Raw genomic sequence first — 16,874 nt, forward strand, 5'->3', positions numbered from 1 at the left:
TATTCATCCCCATGGGGAAATTCAACTTTTTTTCCAATGGCAATTGGTGGCTGTTTGGGTCCCTAGGGGGGTGGTGGGCAACTGTCATTCACTGGTCCATCGCACTCATTCTTGTAATCATAGCCATTTCTATACTATGTTGCGCATGCCAGCTGATTAAGAGTGTCTCTGCATTTACTTAGCTGCTCAAAATTGGTTATTTCTGGTATATGCGATTTTGTTTCACTCTCTTATGTGTGTTGGCTATGTGATGCGTCTTCTGAGGGGTGGAGTGTATCCAGAGATACCGGCCACGTGACAGACGCACTGCCACCTGGCTGGTTGGAGGACACACCACATGCCAATCAACATTTGGTCCCTCCCAACTAATCGATGCACCTTAATTGGATAATTGGTCACCTTAATTGGATTAACTCACCCAGCCCCATGCGTTAAAAGGTGAGACTTGTCCCTGGATCGGCCTCTCTTACAGACCACCTCATTGAAGGTAAGTGCATTGATTTATGTTTGGGAAGGTCTATCGTTTGTCCTGGTAAGGGAGCCGCAGCTATCCAAGGTCAAGGGGGATAGCTGTCGTAGTGCTTTTCCCTTGTTCTTTGTTTGTGTAACTGTACCCTGTCCCCACATCGCTTCCTGTGTATTGTAGTTGCTTGTGTTGACCCGACTTCCCCTTGTAAATAAATTCTTTATTATTAAAACTGTGTGTGTCCAGGCCTCTACTGTTGAGACTCAAAGAACCAGTTATTTTCCATCACAACACCCTCTATCTCCAATCCCCTGATGAAGATGGGCTGATGGACCTCTGGCTTCCTCCTTCGGAAGTCAACAATCAGCTCCTTGATCTTGCTGACGTTGTTATGAAACTACTCCGCCTGATTTTCAATCTCCCTCTTATATGCTGATTCATCACCACCTTTGATTCAGCCTACAGCAGTGGTGTCATCAGCAAACTTGAATATGGCATTGGAACTGTGCTTAGCTACAAAGTCTTAAGTGTAGAGCAGGGGTCTAAGCACAAGATGGTGCCAGTGAACCCTTATCATCAGGCAGGAGGTACCTGAGCATTAGGACAAGAACTGTTCAGATGAGAAACAACTTTATCCCCAGGCTATCAGTTGACTGAGCTCCCTGCCACCACCCAGGCCTCATCGCATATGAGGCACTAGTAGTGTTATAGCGTATAACGCTACTTTTTAACTGTATAAGCACCATATTATTTGTTAATTTCTTTGTGGTAATATTACTTTGGGCTGGCTGGTGGTGTAGTGACATCAGCACTGGACTTCGAGGTTGATAGTCCTGAGTTCGAATCCAGCCGGGTCCCAACCTGGGCAGCAGTACTCTCTGCGTGGAAGAAAGGCCTGGGAATAGACTTCCCTACCTTGCTACAAAACCCCTATGGGCAACTACAGCCATGAGCTGAGGACTCAACAACAGCAATATTACTGATGTGTGAGTTGTGTGTTTTGCACCTTGGTCTGGAGGAGTGTTTGGTGATATACATGCATATGGTTGAAAGACAATAACCTGGACTTGAACTCTGGGGCGAAGTCTTCTCCCACTGGGCCAACAGGGATCGGAGTAGGCCATCGACTTTGGCAGTTTCTTTCACCACATCTAAAACCAGAGTAACAGTGCAATTTCTTTAGTATTTCACCATCATTTAAATGTAAAGTTTTGAGGAGACCAACCTAGTCAGACTTGCCGACAGAACCACTGAAATGGAGAGGATCGAAGATTGTTCTCAGTGCTGCCGCCTACAGGCGAAGGGAAGCAATTTATAGTGACGCTACTAGAATGAAGAGAGCAGGGGAGTCGTTGGGAATTTACAGTGCGATGTGATGGGAAGGAATTCACAGGTTGAGTTGCTGGGAATGGGGAATTTACTGTGACACCACCAGTCTACGCAAAGTGCTGGTAGAACTCAGCAGGTCTGGCAGCATCTATGGAAGGGAATAAACTGTCAATGTTTCAGGCTGAGATGCTTCATCAAGACTTGGGACTATTTATTCCCATCCAGAGACAGTGGCTGACTTGCTGAGTTCCTCCAGCATTTTCTGTGTCTGTGTTTGCTCATGGTTTCCAGCATCTGCAGAATTGTTTAGGTTTATGAACACCAAGTCTAAAACTGGGAGGGGGTATTCACTCACAGACCAATGGAATCTGTTGGACGCACCAGAGGGAGAGCAGAAGGGAAGAATCTAGCAGATCATCCAAAGAACAGCACCCCTGACACTGTAGCACTCCCTTAGCTATAGGGAGTGAGTGAGGGGTCTGCAGTAAGGAGTTCAAACTTGAGCATCTGGAGTGGGGTTTGAACCTGGCTCCTTCAGACAAAGAGGTCAGAGTGCGTCTGAACAAGCACAGGAAGCACACTACTTGTCTGAGGCAGTGGGCCAAAATTCACTAGTGGCGTCACAGTGAATTCTGGCGCCTTCCACGTTCAACTTGTGATATCACAGTGAATTCCTCACAGTGAGTTCCCAACTGAACACTCACAAAGTGCAGCAGGAACTCAGCAGGTCAGGCAGCATCTATGGAGGGATATGAACAGTCGACATTTCGGGTTGAGACATTTCAATCAGGACCAATTGCTCTCCTGTCAAACTTCGACTTCAAAGTTCAAAGTAAATTTATTATCAAAGTACATATATGTCATCATAGACAACCCTGAGATTCATTGTCTTGCGGGCATACTCAATAAATCCATAGAATTCAGTCTGGCTTCTGGTTTAAGATGGCCCAGTGACTGCTTGTTGGTGGCAAACAAAACAAAGAAAACAAATAAATATTTCATTAATTACATATTTTCTGCTAAATGCTCACTGCAAGCAATAGACTGTAACTTCCCTGTCAGTGCTGAGCCTTTGAAACACTTGTATGACCTGGCATTTCTGGTGTGGGGACTGAAGTCTCGAAGGTGCAGGATGGCTGTGGTGTGGTGTGTGTGGGCCAGAGAGCAGGCAATGAGCTAATGTTTGCCCATTCCTGGAGTGAACTTGGATGCAATTTGATTTGGCAGGACCGAGGTGAGACGAGCAGAAGTGATGCAGAGTCGAGGCAGCAGGGCCCGGGCCTGGGTCTGAGAGTGAGGAAAGACCCGAGGTTTCACTGACTTAAGTGCTGAGCCAAATTGGAAAAGTTAGGTACAGACCAAATCGAAGAGGTGGAGCACCGGCCTGAGAGCATATCGAAGCGGCAGGGTCCAGGTCCAAGAGCAAGGTTTGGATGATTTAACCGCCGGGCCAGTTTAAGAAGGAAAGGGCGTCAGACCCAAAGGTGAGTCACCAGCTGGTTCTAATTGCCGCTCCGCGCGGTTTACTCTTCGCACTGAACTTGAACTTGTTACTCCGCGAGGTTTACTCATCTCGGTTCTGAACTGTGGCTGTGGCCTGCGCTGTCAGTGTGAACTCTCTTTTGTGAACTTCAGTCTGAATGCTATTTGTTTACTTTCATTGTTCACATGTTTTTCTTTCTCGCACCTTATCTCCTTGCCTGCCCATCACCTCCCTCCAGTGCTCCTCCCCCCTTTTTTTGTTCCATGGCCATCTGTCCTCTCCTATCAGACTCCCTCTTCTCCAGCCCTGTATCTCTTTCACCAATCAACTTCCCAGCTCGTTACTTCATCCCTGCCCTCCCCGTTTCACCTATCACCTTATCACCTCAGCTTTTTCGTCCAGTCCTCCTGAAGGGTCTTGGCCTGAAACCTGGACTGTACTTTTTTCTGTAGATGCTGCCTGGCCTGCTGAGATCCTCCAGCATTTTGGATGGCTTGCTTTGATTTCCAACCTCTGCAGATTTTCTCTTGAAGTGCCTGATGATTGAAGGATAATAACTATTCCTGAACCTGGTGTGAGTCCTGATGTTCCTATACCTTTTCCCTGATGATGGCAGCAAGAAGAAAGGATGTCCTGGATGGTGGGGTTCCCTGATGATGGATGCTGCTTTCCAGTGACAGCGTTTCGTGTAGACTTGTGGTGTCACAGTGAATACCCTCTCCTCACACCTCATAATTCATCACTTTCAAAGCTCAAAGTACAGTACAACCATGAGGTTTGGCTCTTTACAGACAGTCACAAAACAAGAAACCCTAAAGAACCCATTAAAAAAGATCCAACCTGCGGAAAAAAAAACACCCAACATACAGAGAGAGGGGAAATAGTGCAAATATGAAAGCGTAGGAACATAAGAAGCTGTAAGACTACATCACGGGAACGTCATCGGTAGTGCCAACAGGCTGCACTGCCTCAAGAAAGCAACATCAGTCATCAAAGATCCCACCATCCGGGCTCTGTCGTGACATCGGGAAGGAAGTACAGAAACCTGAGTCCCACACCATTGGGTTCAGATAGATAGATAGATACTTTATTCATCCCCATGGGGAAATTCAACTTTTTTTCCAATGTCCCATACACTTGTTGTAGCAAAACTAATTACATACAATACTTAACTCAGTAAAAAATATGATATGCATCTAAATCACTATCTCAAAAAGCATTAATAATAGCTTTTTAAAAGTTCTTAAGTCCTGGCGGTTGAATTGTAAAGCCTAATGGCATTGGGGAGTATTGACCTCTTCATCCTGTCTGAGGAGCATTGCATCGATAGTAACCTGTCGCTGAAACTGCTTCTCTGTCTCTGGATGGTGCTATGTAGAGGATGTTCAGAGTTTTCCATAATTGACCGTAGCCTACTCAGCGCCCTTCGCTCAGCTGCTTCAAGAACAGCTGCTTCCCTTAATGAACCACCCTGCTGAACACCAATCACTCTCTCAGAACAGCAACCCTGCAAGCACTTTGCTCGACCGTGGATCTTAGTTCTTTCTGTTCTAACGTGTTCTTCCTTCTAAAAATTATATATATATAATTTATGTTTAATTTACATTTCCTTCTGTATCAGAGGCCGTGTGCCTGTGACAATAAACTCAACTTTGAATTCCCCTTGCCAGCCTTACGGTGAATTGTACCCACTAACGTTAGACTTAGTGCTGCAATACAGGACATTGTAAAGTCTGGCTGATCATGTTCTGTCGGCAAGTGAGATAATGGCTCCCGTGATCGTTTCAACTGCGGGAAGTGTCACAATCAATGCCCCGTTTTATAGTCCACCTGGAAACCGTACTCACCAACGTTGTGAAAGGCAGGTGCGGCGTAAACGGCGGAGAGGAGAGAGAGTAGCAGGGGAACCCTCATAGCCGCGGCTCGGCTCTGTACTAATGCCTTCAATCTGTTACTTTTCCATGCTTTATCTCCCCGAAGCAGCTGATTAAAGTGTGTGACATAGTAACGTTGTCCAGTGCAAACACAGGTGTTGGGCACAACAGAGCTTTCCATCTGTCGCTCGCTTATAAGCAAAACCCAGTTCCCCAAACCCAATCTCAGCGTTTAGACGGTTAAAAAGTAGATCAGGTCCCACAGAACAGGCCCTTTGTCCCACAATGTTGTGCCCAGCTATGTGATCAATCTAATCCTTCCTTCTCACATAGCCCTCTGATTTCCTTTCATCCATGTGTCTACCTTAAAGTCGCTTAAATATCCCTAATATATCTGCCTCTACCACCACTCCCCGGAGTGCGTTCCAGCCACCCGCAACTCTCTGTGTACAAAACCTACCTCTGGCATCCCTCTACACCTTCCTCCACTCGCTTTAAAAGTATGGCCCTTGTATTAGTCATTGCAGCTCTTGGGTAAAAGGCACTAGCTGTCCATTCTGTCTATGTATCTCATTATCTTATCGACATCTATCAAGTCTCCTCTCCTCCTCTGCACTCCAAAGAGAAAAGTCCTAGCTCACTCAGCCTTTCCTCTTAAAACATGCTCTCTAATTCAGGCAACATCCGAATAAGTCTCTTCTGCCCCCTCTCTAGAATTTCCACATCCTTCTTACAATGAGGCGACTAGAACTGAACACCATACTCCAAGTGTGGTCCAACCAGAGTTTAGGTGTGTAGCATGCAAAACAAAGTTTTTCACTGAATGTGGTAATCATAAACCAATTTAACACCCTCAAAGCCCCTTCAAACCGGGAAGGGGTAAATCACCCCCAGAGGGCCAAGAGAGTGGCAATGTGCCATGGTTAAAAGGGTGAGGAGAGCTTCAAGTTCTGGGGAGCGAACATCACCAATAGCCATCCTGTTCAAACCACATTGATGTAACGGCCAAGAAAGCTCGTCAACTCTTCTACTTCCTCTGGGGGCTAAAGAAATTTGGCATGTCGTCATTGACCATCACTAATTTTTACTGATGGACTTGAGAGCAAGTATTCGACCCTAACGTATCACGGTTTGGTGTGGCACCTGCTCCGCCTGTGACCGCAAGAAGCTGCAGAGAGCTGTGGACACAACTCAGCACATCACACAAACTAGCCTCCCGTCCATGGACTCTGTCTAAACTTCTCACTGTCTCAGTAAAGCAGCCAGTATAGTCAAAGACCCCACCCACCCCAGACTTTCTCTCTTCTCCCATTGGACAGACAACACAAAAGCATGTCCCACCGACTCCAGGACAGCTTCAATCCTGCTGGTAAAAGACTATGGATTAGGCCCCTAATGCTGTAAGATGGACCCTTGACCTCACAATCTACCTCATCGCGCTTTGCACCTTGTCTTCTACCTGCCCTGCACTTTCTGTGTAACTGCATTCTATCACTGCTTTTCACGTACTACCTCAGTGTTCCGATCTGTATGGATGGCATGCAAAATAGTGTTTTACTGTATCTCAGGTTCATCCGAAAATAATAAACTGAATAATTGAAGTGTTAATACTACTGAATGTCTGTCTTGACCAAATGACACTAAGAATGTAAAGAGTTTTGCATTATATAAATAATGTCCATTTCCTTCCACTTGTGATTAAAGGTTATTTTTTACCGGTAGTGTTTTCCCCACTCACCGTGCCTCTGGTGTCCTGTCAGTGCACACGTCTCCTCACCATCCTCTCGGTAGCCAGAAAGGCAGGGACCGCAGTCCTGTGACCCAGCGGGACAATGGTTGCGACGGCGAAGGGCACAGTCCAGGGGACTAGGACAGCTGGATGCTACATTTGAGACAGAAAGGACAAGAAAACGAGTGGTTGACATTTATTGTTCTGCAGCAAGACCCGAGAGCCTGCCAAACCTTCTGCCCAAGCTAAAGGGAGAAAAGGTTTCACTGCATGTATGCTTGATGTTGGCAGAGATCTTGGCCTCGCTGAGCTGTTAGTGGAGGGGGCTTTCAGCTCACCTTGTGGTCGGCCATCATTTTCCCCGTGCCTCTGCTGGCGACCCTGTGAGAACATAGAACAATACAACACAGGGACAGGCCCTTGGGCCCAAAATGGTGTGCTGAACCAAAACAATTAGTAATCAAATGGCTTTCTAAACTTATCCCATGTCTACACAATGTCCATATCCTTCCACCTTCCTCACATTTATGTGCCCATCTAAATGTCTTTTAGAAGTCCTTAATGTTTCTGCTTCTACCCCCACCCCAGGCAGCACATTCTAGACACCCACCACTCTCTGTATAAAACACCTGCATCTAACATCCTCTTCAAAATTAGCCCCTCTCACCTTAAATGCACATCCTCTGGTACTAGACATTTCAACCCTGGATGCTGTCTGTCTGTCCGCTCTGTCTATAGCTCTCATAATCTTATAAACCTCTATCAATCTCTCCTCCACCTGTCCAACCTTTTGATATAGTACACGCAGTCTCATCCAGGCAGCATCCTGGTAAACCTCTTCTGGACTTTCTCCAAAGCCTCGACATCTTTTCCTACAATGGGGCGACCAGAATAATGTGCTATACTCCAGGTACAACCTGACAAGATAATTATAAAGCTGCAATATAACTTCCTGACTTTTGCACTCAATGCCTTGACTAATAAAGGCAAGAATACCATATGACTTTTTAACCACCCTATCAACCTGTGTAGCCACTTTCAGAGAGCTATGAACTTCAACCACAAGATCCCTCTGCTCATCAACACTGTTAAATTCTCTGCAAAGAGTTCATCCGTTGTTCCCCACTCCTCATCAAAGGGCCTGAAGGTACACACTCAGCAATTCAGGAACAGCTTCTTTCCCTCTGCCATCCGATTCCTCAATGGATATTGAACCCGTGAACACTACCTCACTTTTTAAATATATATTCTTTCTGTTTTTGCATGATTTTTAATCTATTCAATGTATTTATACTGTAATTTATTTCTTTTTTCTTTTTCTTCTAGATTATGTATTGCTCGAACTGCTGCTGCTAAGTTACATATGCTGGTGATAATAAACCTGACTCTGATCTAGAGGTGCTGGAAGTCCCAGCAACACACACAAAATGCTGGAGGAGCTCAGCAGGCCAGGCAGTATCCATGGAAAAGAAGTCCATTCAATAGTCTCATAGCAGTGGCGTAGGAGCTGTCCTTGAGCCTGGTGGCATGTGTTCTTAGGCCTTTGTATTCTATCCGATGGAAGGGATGGGTGTTAGGGATGAAGAGAGGATGGCCAGAGTGGGAGGGGTAATTGATTATGTTGGCTGCCTTCCCTGTTATGGTACACATCTGACTGCACCAGCTTCTGGGGTTTAGATACTCCGATTCTCCAGAGTATGGATAGCTGGTGAGGTCCCTTTAAAGATTCGGGCCGCTCTGCTAATTAGTTACCCTGTTTTAGTGCTAGGATTCTGATACTTAAAGAGCACCTGAACTCAGTTCAGTGCTCAATTGTCAGCTCGACTTTAGTTCAGTATGCAATTGCTTTTTTGATTTATCTCATTTGGATTCTCATCTAGCATCTGGTCAAGAACCCCGTTCTCATCTCAGTCTCAAAATTGTGTCTCGAGTCTAGTCTCATGGCAGCACTTGGGTCCTTACCATCCTCGCTTAGGCCTCTTGTCACAGACCCAAAGCAATGGGAAGTGAGGATGGAGTCCATAGAGGGGAGGTTGACATTCATGATGGACCGAGTTGCAATTTCTTGTGGTTGCACCTGTATCATAGTTGCAGAATGTACTGCCAGCAGAGGTGGCGCATCTGTATCATAGTCGCAGAATGTACTGCCAGCAGAGGTGGTGAAAGCAGATGAAATAGAAATGTTGAAGAGGCATTTAGATAGGCAGGAACTGAGAGATATGGACCATTCTAATTAGCACCCCCTGCACCTCCATTCCCCCCTGCTATTAACCCCATCACTGCACTGTTAAAACCCCTTTTTCTAATGTAATGCATGCTGGTATTTATGCATTGATGCACATTTTATTCCATATCTACTGCAACCTCCAACTTTATATTTGTATATATGCACAAGAGATACTGCAGATGCTGGAAATTCAGAGCAACATAATGTCTTGATGAAGGGTCTCAGGTTCGTTCCTTTCCAGAGATGCCACCTGACCTGTTGAGCTCCACTAGCATTCTGTGTTTTTAAAAAAATATATAATTTTTTATGCACATCACAGCAAATTCCTAATACATGTAAATGTATTTGCTAAATAAAGATAATTCTTGAACTAGGTGCAGTTTAGTTCAGCGTCATGTTGTTCTCAGTGTCAGTAAGACTAAAGAGCTGATTGTGGACCTCAGAAAGGGTAGAATGAGGGAACAGAAATTAATCCTCATACAGGAACCAGAAGTGGAGAGAATGAGCAATTTTAAGATTCGGGGTGTCAATATCTCTAACAAACTAACCTGGTCTCAACATATTAATGAAGCTATACAGAAGGCAAGACAGCAGTTGCATTTCAATAGGAGTTTGAGGAGACTGGTTTGTCACCTGAAGCATTTGTAAATTTCAAACCATGGAGAACATTCTGACTGGCCGCATCACCATCTGGAAAGAGTGTGTGTATCTGTGTGTGTGTGGGGGGGGAGTTACTGCACAAGATCAAAATAGTTTGTAGGAACCTAGAAAATTAGCAGCTCCATCATGGGTCCTTGCCTCCATCGTATCCAAGACATCTTCAAGGAGCAGGAAGGCGTCAACCATCATTAAGGAACCCCAACACCCAGGACATGCCGTTTTCTCATTGTCACCGTCAGAAGGCACACACCCACCGATTCAGGAACAGCTTCTTCCCCTTTGCCATCCGATTTCTAAATGGACATTGAGCCCAGAAACAGAACCTCATTATTTATTTATTTATGATTTTATTTGTTCTTCTATCTAGCGGTGATGAGACAGCCTACAGAGGAAAGGTTAACACCCTGCCACAGGGGTTCCAAGGTAACAACCTCCCCTCAATGTTCAAAAAACAAAAGAGCTGATCGTGGATTACTGGAGGAACGGAGACAGACTCGCCGCGATCGGCTTCAACGGGACTGCAGTTGAGAGGGTGAGTAGTTTCAAGTCCTCGGAATACACATCACTGAAGATCTCACCTGGACTGTACACACCGGCTGCTTGGCAAAAAACAATCACAACAGCGTCTCTTCCAACTCAGGTGACTGAAGTAGTTCGGCATGAGCCCCCAAATCCTCAAGACCTTCTACGGGGGATCATTGAGAGCATCCTGACTGGCTGTATCACCACCTGGGACGGGAACTGCACCAACCACGATCGCCTGGCATTTCAGAGAGTGGTACGGACAGCCCAGCGCATCTGTGGGTGTAAACTACAGCAGCAGGTGAGTAAAGACCTGGAAGATCATCGGGTACACCAGTCACCCCAACCATAAATAGTTTTAGCTGCTTCCGTCTGGCAAACGGGACCGCAGCATTAAAGCCAGGACCAACAGGCTCCGGGACTGCTACTTTCTACAGGCCATTAGACTTATAAATTCACATGTCTGAAGAAGAGTGAAGCCATGCTCTTCGGCAACTGGCCCGACCCCTTCACCATCAGGTCTGATCACGTGAAGGTGTTGGGGATCTGGCTCGGAGGGGCCGAGGTGTGCAACAGGAACTGGCAGGAGCAGACTGCCAAGGCCAAAAAGAAACTGGGACTGTGGGGAGGATGTTCCCTATCGATAGCAGGCAGGAACCTGGTCATCAGGTGTGAGGTGCTCTCAGGGCTGCTGTACTTGGCGCAGGTGTGGCCAGTCCCCCGCTCCTTCAGCTCGGAAATCACCCGAGCCATCTTCAGATTCGTCTGGGGATCCAAGATGGAGTGGGTCAGATGGACCACCATGCACGTCCCTGGACAACGGGGGCAAAAACGTCCCCAATGTCATCCTCACCCTGATGGCCAGCTTCGTGTATGGCTGCATCAGGTTGTGTGTGGATCCTAGGTACATGGGCACCAAGTACCACTACCCGCCCAGGTTCTACCTGTCGCCCTGGCTACGAAGGATGGGTCTGGCCCCTTTCCCGCGCAACACCCCTGTCAGCTGGTCGTTGCCGCCATACCTGTCCTTCGTAGAGAAGTTCTTTCAGGTCAACGCCTTTGACCACAGGGCCATCAGGCAGTGGTCAGCACGTAAGGTCCTGCAGCCACTGCAGGAGAAGGACGAGATGGACACAGTGGGGTGGTTCCCTGAGCAGACCGTCCAGTTCATCTGGCAAAATGCCTCATCGCCAGACCTCACCAACAGGCACCAAGACCTCACCTGGCTGGCGGTGAGAGGGGCCCTCCCAGTCCGATCCCTCCTGTACGCCCGGAACGTCGTCTCCACATCCCTCTGCCCACGGGAGGACTGCAGTGAGGAGGAGTCGGTGACCCACCTCTTTGCACACTGTGGGTTCGCGGAGAAGGTGTGGAGGAGGATGGAAGGGGCTGTGTCGAGGTTCATCCCCAGCAGCTGCGTAACAGAGGACTCTCTGATCTACGGGCTGTTCCCGGGGACGCACACCGAGACCAACATCCGGTGCTGCTGGCAGATCATCAACTCGGTGAAAGATGCTCTTTGGTCGGCCCGAAACTTGATGGTCTACCAGCACACCGAGATGTCCGTGTGAGAATGCTGCCGACTGGCACTTTCTCGGCTGCAGGAGTACGTGCTGAGGGATACACAAGGGCCCGGTGGGGAAGGACCACAGTCTAGGGTTCTTCTCCCGTGGGAGTTGAGGGGTAGGGGGGCGGGGTGTTTACCCCGAACAAGTGTATGTAAATATGGAATAACAGAGTGCCACCTGGGTGGCGAAAAGTGTGAAAATGTAAAGACAGCAATGGAAACAGTTGTAAAGGATTGAATGTCATTGAGTGGTTTATTGTATATATTTTTTTGAATAATGTGTATTTTGTTTAATAAAAAAATAAATTCACATGTCTGTACATTGTGATAGAGTCATAATGCAAAATTTTTTACTCATGTTGTGGGGATGTAAGATTTAAATAAATTCAAATTAATTTAAACAACAACACACACAAAATGCTGGTGGAACACAGCAGGCCAGGCAGCATCTATAGGGAGAAGCGCTGTCGACGTTTCGGGCCGAGAACCTTCGTCAGGACTAACTGAAAGGAAAGATAGTAAGAGATTTGAAAGTAGTGGGGGGAGGGGGAAATGCGAAATGATAGGAGTAGACCAGAGGGGGTGGGTTGAAGCTAAGAGCTGGGAAGGTGATTGGCGAAAGTGATACAGAGCTGGAGAAGGGAAAGGATCATGGGACGGGAGGCCTCAGGAGAAAGAAAGGGGGGGGGGAGCACCAGAGGGAGATGGAGAGCAGGCAAACAACTAAATATGTCAAGGATGGGGTAAGAAGGGGAGGAGGGGCATTAATGTTCATGCCATCAAGTTGGAGGCTACCCAGCTGGTATATAAGGTGGTGTTCCTCCAACCTGAGTTTGGATTCATTTTGACAATAGAGGAGGCCATGGATAGACATATCAGAATGGGAATGGGACGTGGAATTAAAGTGTGTAGCCACTGGGAGATCCTGCTTTCTCTGGTGGACCGAGCGTAGGTGTTCAGCGAAACGGTCTCCCAGTCTGCGTCGGGTCTCACCAATATATAAAAGGCCACACAGGGAGCACCGGACTCTATACCACACCAGCCGACTCATAGGTGAAGTGTCGCCTCACCTGGAAGGACTGTCTGGGGCCCCGAATGGTGGTGAGGGAGTAAGTGTAAGGGCAGGTGTAGCACTTGTTCCGTTTACAAGGATAAGTGCCAGGAGGGAGATCGGTGGGAAGGGATGGGGGGGGGGGGGGACGACGACGAGTGGACAAGGGAGCGATCACTGCGAAAAGTGTGTTTGGTAGTGGGATCCCGTTGGAGGTGGCCGAAGTTACGGAAAATTATACGTTGGACCTGGAGGCTGGTGGGGTGGTAGGTAAGGACAAGGGGAACCCTATCCCGAGTGGGGTGGCGGGTGGATGGGGTGAGGGCAGATGTGCGGGAAATGGGAGAGATGCGTTTGAGAGCAGAGTTGATGGTGGACGAATGGAAGCCCCTTTGTTTAAAAAAGGAAGACATCTCCTTCGTCCTGGAATGAAAAGCCTCAACAAATTAATTTAACTATTTTATATACATATATTTACTGCAATTCAGGTTTTTCTCTCTATTTATCAGGTATTGCATTTTACTGCTGTCGCAAAATTAACACATTTCACGATATATACCGGTGATATTAAACCTGATTCTGATGTTTGGCACAGACGCCGAAGGACATGTTGCTGTGCTGTGATAGTAACGAGTTTTACACGGAGCCCTCTGCAGCAAAGTGGAAAAGAGATCTGTCAGTTTACTGACTCGATAGAAGCACTTTGACTGATTTATTTTTTGGCCTCAGAGGGTCTTTATGTAAACGCAACAGTATGGAGATCCCTAGTGAACCGCACCAAGATGGTTCCTGAGTCCATCCCAGTAACCATGGCGACCACGGTTTCTGCATGACGTCTGAGCCCGTTCCTTCTTGCTTCTGTAAATATTTGCAGTTAAGGTTGCGCGTGGGAGCGGGGCAATTCGTCGCTCGATCTGCTGTACATTCTAGCTCTCTCGGAAGGATCAGTTTCTGTGGGATTGCTGTGAAAACCTTGTACAACGCTCGTTTTTAAAAAAATAAAATTTAAAAAGATTCACGTTTACTTATCACGTGTACATGGAAGGATATAGTGCAATGTATAGTTGGCGTGAACAACCTACACATGGATATGCTGGGGGCAGCCTGCAAGTGTCCTCACACTTTCTGGCGCCAATATAGCATGCCTACAATGTTTGGGAACGAACACTGGGGTAGCGTAGTGGTACCGTACTGTAACTGCACCCTTTACAGTACAGTCGACCCACTACCTGTAATTTACACGTTCTTCGCCTGAGTTTTCTCCAGTTGCTCCACCTACTGGTGGAAATTGTCCTTGATTAGGCTCAGAATAAATAAATCAGGCGATGTATTTGGAGGAGACTCAGGCCCTTCGGCCCATTCACGCTATTCGCCCTTCAGTGGAAACTCTCTGGAAGGGCCAAGATATTCCCAAGGATGTGCGTTTAAAGGTGGAACCCCTTAGGCCGGAGAGAAAAGAGGCATCTGACTGGAAGACCCTACAGAGGATTGCGACGATCGTTAAGAGGATCTTCGGGGTCTCGCTTCCATCCATCAGACATGTTTACTACGAGTGTTGCTTACGCAGGGCCTTTAATCTTGTAAATGATCCCTCCCATCTGTCCAACAACCTCTTTGGCCCACTACCTTCAGGCAGGAGGTACTGTAGCATTCGGACAAAGGACTGTTAGGATGGGAAACAGCTTCTTTCTCAGGCCATGAGTCTACTGAACTCCCTGCCGCCGCACAGGACTCATCATGTATGAAACGCCAGTAGCTTATGTGGTGTTTGAAATAACAGTTTGGTATGGACGAGATGGGCCGAAGAGCCCGTTTCTATCATGCAGTGTTTTATATCTCTATCTTTTGTTCACTCTGGGAGACCTTGGCACTCTTGTCACTTCTGTGATTAGTGTTAGCTAACCTAATTACTTTTAAAGCCACCTCTTCTTTACATGAATTTACCCTGTATCTTTATCTCTATATTTGTTCAGATCATGTCATCATCTGTGGATTCGTCTCCTTATGACTCCCTGAAAGGAGACGGATTTCAAGGTTGTATATAGTACACATATTTTGATAATAAACGCACTTTGGACTTTGAATAAATCCTATGTACCCTTCTGCCTTCTCTGGTGTTAGTTGCTGGAACTTTTAATGCAATTGCGCTGGGCACAAGTTCCAAGGCGCCCCCTGGTGTTAGGAAGTGATCACCGCAGCAACCCCATCCTCCTCATCTCTGGATCCTCAAAATTCTCAGGAGCTTGCAACCAGACACATGTTCTTCTTCGCATCCCTGTCTCTAACACGAAGCCACAGGTAGAACAAAGAATGCCCTCGCCACTCTTCTTAATCGAAGTCGATTAAATTCTGATAATTTATTCTGATAAATTTAATTCTGATCCTTTAAAAATTACGAACGATATAACGCTTTCACGAGGAAATCTGCAGATGCTGGAAATTCAAACAACAACACACACAAAATGCTGGTGGAACACAGCAGGCCAGACAGCATCTATAAGGAGAAGCACTGTCGATGCTTCGGGCCGAGACTCTTCGTCAGGACGCTTTCATTTCAGGTTCAAATCCATCGCACCTTTTGAAACATATACCTTACTCTCTAGATCATGTGAATAATTATGTTCCTTGATATTCTGAATTTCATTAGTAAACCAAGATAGCATTTGGTTATTTCATCATTGCAAGGACATAATCTATTTTCTACGTGTGAGGGTCTAATCTGCAATTTTATTTCTCTTGGTTTTACCATACAATTAACTAAATAAAAAATATTTAGCCTGTATGTTTACACAAGACTGCCGACTGCAAGCCGATGTTTATTTTACAATTATTTCACGATTGAAGCGGGTTGCAGGCGACATGTACAATTAATGGACAGGTGTTTAATAACAATGCATATTATGCTTGTCTTACCAGAATACGAACGCCCCAGCAAGAGGAAGAAAATGAAAAGAGCGGTCCTGGGAGAGGAGAGATTCTTTCTCGCAGAATGCATTACCGGTTTAAAGTAAACGAAACAGAACGCGAAGCAGGGAGAGCATGGATAAGGGCGGAATTTGAAGGGGGCGGTGGACTGGGAAGGTCACTCCATTCAGCGACGAACACAAGTCAAAATAAAGCGGGGCTTTGAGCGACAGGAGCCCGAGTTCCGAGCGGCAGGAAAGGGCTTCGCCAGCGTCGAACGTGGAGTTTTTACAGCCCAGAAGAAGCCATTGGATCCTCTGAATCCACAGCAGCACAAGTTCAGCAATCCTGTCCTGATGGAGGCTTTCGATAGTTCCTCTCTCCCCCAAAAGATGCCGAGTTCCTACAAGAGGTACATGACCGTGTCAGTCCCATGTCCCGCTCCTTCCCCACTGCCCTACAAATCCTCCCTCTTGAACTCACTGAGTGATGCTGTGTTTTATTAGCCCCACTATCAGCGAATTCTAGATCAGTACCACTAACAAGCGCCTTTCTCACTATTCACTTTGTATCTTCTTATTTCCCCCATCTTCTTTAACTATTTACATATAGAGACATAGAAAACTACAGCAAAGAAACAGCCCATTCGGCCCATCTAGTACATACCGAGCCATTTAAACTACCTACTCCCATTAACCTGCACCACCGCGGCCCTCCATACCCCTACCATCCATGTACCTATCTAAACATCTCTTAAAAATCGAGTTGCATGCTCCACTTGTGCTGGCAGCTCATTCCACACTCTCACGTCCTTCTGCGTGAGGAAGGTTCCCCTCCTGCTTCCCTTAAATTCCTTACCTTTTATCCTTAACCTATGACCTCTGGCTGCAGTCCCACCAACCTTAGTGGAAAAAGCCTGCTTGTATTTTCCCTATCTATACCCTTCATAATTTTGTATACCTCTATCAAATCGCCTTTCAGTCTTCTACATTAGGAATAAAGTCCTAATCTATTCACCTTTCTTAGATGCTTCAGACCCAGCCACATCCTTGTAAATTTTCT

General features: G+C 46.6%; 1 protein-coding gene across 3 annotated transcripts in view; it reads right to left on the reverse strand.

The window, feature by feature from the left end:
• The window catches only part of LOC140717865 (neural proliferation differentiation and control protein 1-like), a 44,217-nt gene extending 27,926 nt beyond the window's left edge, over positions 1–16,291 (reverse strand). The window contains exons 1-3 of one of the 3 annotated variants that reach the window (XM_073031597.1): positions 15,822–16,291; positions 6,891–7,034; positions 1,528–1,617 (exon numbers count right to left, since the gene is read on the reverse strand). In XM_073031597.1, coding sequence (XP_072887698.1) covers positions 1,528–1,617; positions 6,891–7,034; positions 15,822–15,903 — 316 coding nt within the window. In that variant the 5' untranslated portion in view covers positions 15,904–16,291. Of the gene's footprint in view, positions 1–1,527; positions 1,618–5,125; positions 5,206–6,890; positions 7,035–15,821 lie in introns of those variants that run through there. The other 2 variants (XM_073031589.1, XM_073031605.1) reach the window with 2 other exon arrangements.
• Positions 16,292–16,874: the final 583 nt, after the last annotated feature.

The sequence above is a fragment of the Hemitrygon akajei genome, chromosome 2, assembly GCF_048418815.1.
Source record: "Hemitrygon akajei chromosome 2, sHemAka1.3, whole genome shotgun sequence".
Lineage (NCBI taxonomy): Eukaryota > Metazoa > Chordata > Chondrichthyes > Myliobatiformes > Dasyatidae > Hemitrygon > Hemitrygon akajei.